The 6,628-nt window shown below is 44.3% G+C and overlaps 1 protein-coding gene across 6 annotated transcripts in view; it reads right to left on the bottom strand.

Moving 5' to 3' along the window:
- The window catches only part of LOC109857718 (SLIT-ROBO Rho GTPase-activating protein 1-like), a 54,452-nt gene that overhangs the window by 295 nt on the left and 47,529 nt on the right, over positions 1 to 6,628 (bottom strand). For 4 of the 6 annotated variants that reach the window (XM_020434320.1, XM_020434321.1, XM_020434323.1 and 1 more), the window contains exons 7-14: positions 6,287 to 6,562; positions 5,275 to 5,870; positions 4,979 to 5,200; positions 4,753 to 4,823; positions 4,477 to 4,657; positions 4,036 to 4,321; positions 2,676 to 2,747; positions 1 to 1,418 (exon numbers count right to left, since the gene is read on the bottom strand). The exon at positions 1 to 1,418 is cut by the window's left edge and continues 295 nt beyond it. In XM_020434320.1, the coding sequence (XP_020289909.1) occupies positions 147 to 1,418; positions 2,676 to 2,747; positions 4,036 to 4,321; positions 4,477 to 4,657; positions 4,753 to 4,823; positions 4,979 to 5,200; positions 5,275 to 5,870; positions 6,287 to 6,562 (2,976 nt within the window). In that variant the 3' untranslated portion in view covers positions 1 to 146. The remainder of the gene's footprint in view (positions 1,419 to 2,675; positions 2,748 to 4,035; positions 4,322 to 4,476; positions 4,658 to 4,752; positions 4,824 to 4,978; positions 5,201 to 5,274; positions 5,871 to 6,286; positions 6,563 to 6,628) is intronic. The other 2 variants (XM_020434324.1, XM_020434325.1) reach the window with 1 other exon arrangement.

Below are 6,628 nucleotides of genomic sequence, written 5' to 3'. Positions count from 1 at the left end.
CTTTTGTCCGTGACTCGAGAAGCAACACTTACGGAAAAACAACTTCTCGACAATTGTTGCAGGGACACCAAGCGCGCGTTCCGACCGCGAGTAATACGTGAAAAACCTTTTTCTTCTCTTGGCTCTCATTCGGCGATTATGGCAATCTAGTTGGCCTGCTCCGCGCTCTGCGCCTGCTTCTCGATTTTGCGCGCGAGTTCGGGACTCATGTGCGGATGCGGGAACGGCAGCACCGGTTTGCGCAGGATCGTCGGCTTGACCTTGACCTGCGGCTTGAACGACGAAACCACCTGGCTGCCGCCGGTCAGATGCATGTCGGCGAACTTGGCGACGATCTTGGGGGTGGAGCGCGGCGGTAGGGGTGACCTGAGCGGTACCCCACCGCCTCCTCCTCCTCCTCCTCCGCCTCCGCCGCCATCGACGGCGATCTGATTCGAGCTGGCTGACCGGACGATCTCGTCGTTCTCCGCATCGACGGCGCTCGTTCCGTCATGCTCCGTTGTATCAATTCGCTTCAGTTTGTTGTTGGCGGCGTTTTCCGAGTTCGCGGTTTTCGTGTTCTTCTTCAGAGTGCACTGATTTTGTTTAGCAAACCGTTCGGCAGCAGTGCTCATATCCGGTGATTCTGGGCCACCGGTTGGCGACGTGGCCGCCTCCGCTCGCGAGGGCGGTGTCTGCGGCGGCGCAAGCAACGACGATGGCATCATCGCTTCATCGTCCGAACTGCTTAAACTGCTGGACGACGCGGATTTTTTGCCGACAGGATCCTGCGCCGACAGCGGCAGATCCATCACCAGATCGGGTGTGTGCTTTTGCCGCATTTCGCGGAACTCCTGGGACGCGCGCGAGTAAGACGACGACTTGGCGGCCGATTGATTCAGCAGCTGCGACTGTGAAGTGGCACGGCGTTGCCATAGTTCGCGATTCGCCGAGAAATTGGTCGTCTCCTGTTGCAACTCCTCATCCGACATCACAGTCGTTATCGTCATCATCGACGTGGTTGTCGCAGTTGTCGTGGTTATCGTCGTCGTCGTCGTCGCGGTGGGCAGAGAATTCGCGTGCGACAACTGCAATTGGTGATGATGTTGTTGCGCAACTACGCCCTCGCCGACGCTCTGCGACTTCCAGTGTTGTTGCTTTCGACCGGCGGCACGTTTTGTCGCAACACCGTCCACTGACGATATCGTCGCTGACATGTTGTTGAGCATCTGTTCCTCGTTCGTGGCCGCTTCTTCGTTACCGCTTCCTCGTTGCTGATACTGATTCGAGCTCGCATTACCTAAACCGTCGACGCACTCGACGTTGTTCTCCAACGCGACTTGGAGAACGCCGTCAACATTGTTCCGATGATGCTCCGAGTGCTTCTCGTTCTCTGGTGTGGACACCCTGGCCAGCCTTGACGGAGTTGCAGTGTCAGCCTGCGAACAGTCACGGGAACATTCGTAGCGAGGCTTGTGGCGCGCGTACGGGGAAGAGCTAAATGGGTGTGTGTTGCCTGAGAGTGAAGTCAGCGGGTCGATTATTTTTGCGGGGAATACGCAGATATTACGGAGTCGTCTTGATCTATCAGCGATCGTGCGCGCTGCAATGAGATACGAATTATTGTATTGTTATTTCCGTTGAATCACGTTTTTTTTTTTATTTTTTTCATCTTTACAGGGAGTCTCGCCACCGATGGATGTACTTTGTTTGCAAATGGAAAAATTCGTATTTTGATCATTTATGATCGTCTTTGAAAATATCGACAAAAATTGTGCAACTGTATAAGTTGATTGAAAAAGATTCCTCAAAAAATAGGCGACAATGTTTTTCACATTTCTCGTTTAAATTTAAAATCGATTTTTTTTACTTCAAATTATAAAAACTATTATAAAAACTAGTTTGTAATAATTAATTTAACGTTTCTAATTTAACGTCAAGATTAAAAATATAGAACATAAAGATGTAACATAAAGATATAACAAATTTATTAATAAATTTCTACAACAAAAAAAAAACTTAGTAGTAACGTTTCTAAAGAAATGTCTGAAAGGCCACCCGACAGTAGTGGGACATCCTGTATACAAACTTTCCATATAAACAACGTGAATATAAAACAATTAGGACAGTGAGGTGATTCGTACGAGATTTACAACTTCGGTTCGGTTTACAACGATTATGGTTATATAAAATACTCTATAAGGGGAAAATGTGCCGAGATCAATTCGACGAGGTTTGTACTAATGAAACTTGATTTTAAAGGTCTGCATTCAACGATTGGTCTGTTGTTCTACGATTTCATTGCAAGTTGTTGTTGTACCACAAAATAATTCGTAATTCTCATGTCAACACGGTTGTGATCTAAAGAGACAAGGGGGGGGGGGAGGGTGGAAATCTCAAAGTAAAAAATTTCGGGACACACTTACAGTCGCTCGCATGCAATTGACGCACAAAAGTACATAAAGAGAGATGAGATACACACACATATAAAGGCAACATCACTTTTAAGAGAAACGGGATTAAAAACTGCTCGTAAAAAACTGCGAAACGGACAGAAGCGAGTGAACGTACCGTAATAACGATGAATTAGTTCATACCTATTTTTTGTTTTACTATCCGAGAGAGAGAGAGAGAGGGGGTTAATATAGTGGCTATAAAAGTTATTTCAATGGGTGAGATAGACTCTTTTTACTCACCTCGAAAGCCGAAAGGATATCCGTTGAAGATAAGCAGGCGCCCCGCGCGAGCGGCATTCCTTTTGGTCTCATCTACAGACCGAAGAGAAGATTCGCTCTACGGAGAAACTCAGAAGACTCACAGAATCGACAAGAAAAAAAACAAAAACAAAAACAAAAAAAGAAAAAAAACAAAAAAAAAACAAAAAAGAGAAAAAAGAAAACGAACTGCGAACACACATTCTCCTGTCGAAAATCTCAAATTTGACATGTCGCGATCAGCAGCACAACAACGATAAAGTAATAAACACACAGCAACCATAAACACACTGGCGACTAAGTTTTTATTCGAACAGTTTTTAGTCCGCGTTTCGCTCTGCGTAGGATACGTGCGCGAAACGACGTGGCGCTTTTCTCGCCAACTAAAGGGCCGAACAGACTAAACGTATATCTGGAAAAACAGCAACCATCCCAACCATTAAAACAGTAGTTGACGGAAAAAAATAAAACAAAAAAAAAAAAACAACACAAAGGAGAAAATTTAAAAACACACTCACACAAGTAAAGTACGGTGCAACGGAGGACACAGGCGACGCAAGACAAGAACAACCACAAGGCGAGACATGCAGCACAATATAACATGTATATTTCTGGTTTATTTACAGATGTATCGTACAAAATGTTTTTTTTTTTAAATGTTTTTAAACGTACTCTAAAAATTACTTGCGTTCTGGATTTAAGTTAACTTAAAGATAGCGACTTTTCCACGTTGCGTGCTTGTTTCACGTCTCGACACTGTATTTTCTGTGACACATACAATCACTGCGTTTGTCGATTTGTTCGCGTAATTTTAAAGCACTTTTTATATTACTCTCAGAATCACGAGATCGAATAATAACATATCGCGAACATCTCACGATGGATAATAAACATGAATTTTATTCCAGAAGACATTTCAGTCATTTCTTCGTCCAAGTTTCTCAAAGACGAAGAACGGCAAGTATATTTGCTCGCAGTCGATTGCGAAAGAACTGCGCGGATTACAGAACGAAGCGATATGCGTGACTTGATATGCAGGTGCGGTGCACAGGCAAGAAGGATTTTTATTCGTGTTGCCAATCTATATGTTGTGCGGTTTTCACTTTGAGAGGAGATTTTTACGAAAGAGATGAAACAAAAAAAACATTACAGCCATGCACCTGTGTATACGCTTTAAGGATACAGAGAACGATAATAAAAACCTGCACGCGCGGTGCGTCGGTATGCACAAGTGTAACAAACAGTGTATACAACTGAAAAAAAAAAGCGTAGACGAACACGAAGAGGAGAACAGATCGGGAACAGATTACAAATCAACTACTTAAACGGTAGTTTCCAATACCTCTCGACTGATGATCGGCTGCGCCGACGACGAGATGCAGGGCACATTCGACACCACGGACGCGATAATACCGCTGGCGTTACTATTATCCGTAATTATGTTCGTCGTGGCGGACGACGACATGTCGGACGACGCCGCGCCGGACGACCAGGTGCTCGGATTCGCCGACGGACCCATCAACGGCGAGTTGTTGCTTGACAGTACGCTATCCGCCGAACTGGACGCTCTTCTACGCATGGATTCCTCACTGGACGATTTCAAAAGATCCTTCTCACGCTCCTCATCCCTAAAAAAAACCGCAGACAAAAACGCAGAGAATCATGAGAATCTATTACTGAGAAATAATTAGAAAAATTTTAATTGAAGTGTAACAAACTTGAATCAACTATTAAAATTATATAAGAGAAATTTACGTCACGGTTTTGATACAATGATACTAACTTTATCTTGAGCATAATATATTTGTCAGGAATCAGTCCCTCTCTGCCTGCTAGAGCGCCTCGCCACCAGTCGTTGCTGACCTGCGTGTAAAGTGTCAGAGTATCGCCTTTTTTGAAGGTCAGCTCTCTCTCGGATCTCGCGTTAAAGTCGAACTGCGCCGTAGCTTCAAGATTCTCCGATTCTAAATGGATAAAAACAAACAAAATACATGGAAATATTCTTCGAACGTTTAACAACATTCAATATATTGTCAAATATAGTCAGGAAACACATTACCGTCTTCGGACGGATAAACTTCCGAATCCATATCCTCCTGAACTTGATCCGTCGGTGAATCCCCTACATCCCTAAAGTGTCAAATATCCATACAATATAGAGATCCAAAAATTACTTATAAAAGATATTTGAAGACTAACACAATGTTTTCAGCTCTTAACACCTTAATACATCGTGTTGTCTCAAAATAATGACATTCTGCGATACATAAAACGATTCTACGTACCCGTCATCAGGTTCCCTGCTGATATACTTCTCATACTGAGTGCCTCCGATGTCATCCGGAAAGATATCCTCGTAGAACGTAATAATATTCTTGATCAGTTCGTTAACCTGATTCTGATATTGAACTTGATCTTTTTCCTCAGGAACGGGCACTAGAGTCGGACCGAAGCAAATGGCCAAGTTGTACGGATCCATCATGTTCTCGTCCGAAAATTCCGAGAGACTATCCAAACGTAAATCAGAATTTAATTACAGATGTAAATTTACATAAACGCACTTTTTGTAGATAATACGTACTGATTGAGAAAAGCGAAGAGATAACGCATGACTATCACAACCGGCCTTGACAGACTCGATATCATCTCCTTCATTTTGTTTACGAATTCCTGCCTCGACTCGAGTTGCGCCAGTTCCATGAGTTGCTCGAAGTAGATAATGGGAAAGAGCGGTTCGCGTAGCTCTCTCAGATAAAGTTTCAGCACTCCGGCAACGCTGTTGATGTCCGAAGCATCAGTAACGTCCGCTAGCGGGTCTTCGCCGCGCTCAAACCACTCGCGGAAGTTGTTAATCTCCACCTGCGAGCCTGACACACGAAAGATGCCCTGATGATGCAAACCGTACAGATTGATCACGCGAATACAGCTCTTCATAATCAGCGGTATCTCCTGATTTGTGCTCTCCAGGTACTCCTCGAGCGAGCCGCCGAACAACTTCGGCTGACCGTTCATTTGCAGACGGCCGATCCGCTTGCGACGCGCCTGCTTCTGCTTTGTCGCGGAGATCGACGGATTCGGACTGGCGTTCGAACCGTCGAGCAGACTCTGGCGGATATATTCCTGCTTCGCATCTAACCTGGCTATTCTCGACGTGCCAAGAAGATATTCCCTGAATTTCTGCAAATATCATAAAGAAGATCTAGAAAGATCGACACGCGGCTTTAAATGTTTTTCAAACTAAGAAGTCTTATAAGAACTTTTGCATAGTCAATAGATATAATTTATTACTTCTTGTATAATTGTTCTTGTATAATTGTTTTATTCTTTAGTCCCTTTGTGAGTTTATTTAAACAGAAGTTAAATTGAACTATTTTATTATGTAAAATGATAGTTTGAGATGTACGGCTTGACAGTATGTCTTCCTCAAGCATTTTCTATTTGTCTCTCATTCGCACACTTCCTCTGTCCTCCGAGTGTTAATACGACGATCAATATTCTACTGCACGGCTGCGTGTCTTTTGCTTACCATGACGGGGGAAGAAAGAAGAGAGAGGGGGGAGGAAAACGTAGAACACCATTCTCATATTACTCACTGTGAGGTAGAATTCTTCAGTCTCCTGTCTGTCGGCCCGCAGCTTGATCTGCACGGTCTCCGGCGGCCTGGACGTAGGCACGGCGTTCTCGCCGAAGTATCGCGAGCAATCGTAATCTTTGGCGGTCAACATCTCCAGCAAACTCGCCTCAGCGGTCTCCAGGGTCTTCCACACCTCCTCCGACTCGGTTCGCAGCGATGTCACTCGTTGCTGCAACTGTTGCAAACGTTGCTCCATCTCTGAATGCAACATCTTTTGCAGCTCCGGCTCGGGAGTCTATAAAAATTGAATAAAATTATTTAAGAGATTTCTTTTATTTTTACACTTAAATTAAGTGTTCAA

The sequence above is a fragment of the Pseudomyrmex gracilis genome, unplaced genomic scaffold, assembly GCF_002006095.1.
Source record: "Pseudomyrmex gracilis isolate BER0280 unplaced genomic scaffold, ASM200609v1 scaffold_169, whole genome shotgun sequence".
Classification (NCBI taxonomy): domain Eukaryota; kingdom Metazoa; phylum Arthropoda; class Insecta; order Hymenoptera; family Formicidae; genus Pseudomyrmex; species Pseudomyrmex gracilis.
This window is presented reverse-complemented; position numbering and strand designations above follow the sequence as displayed.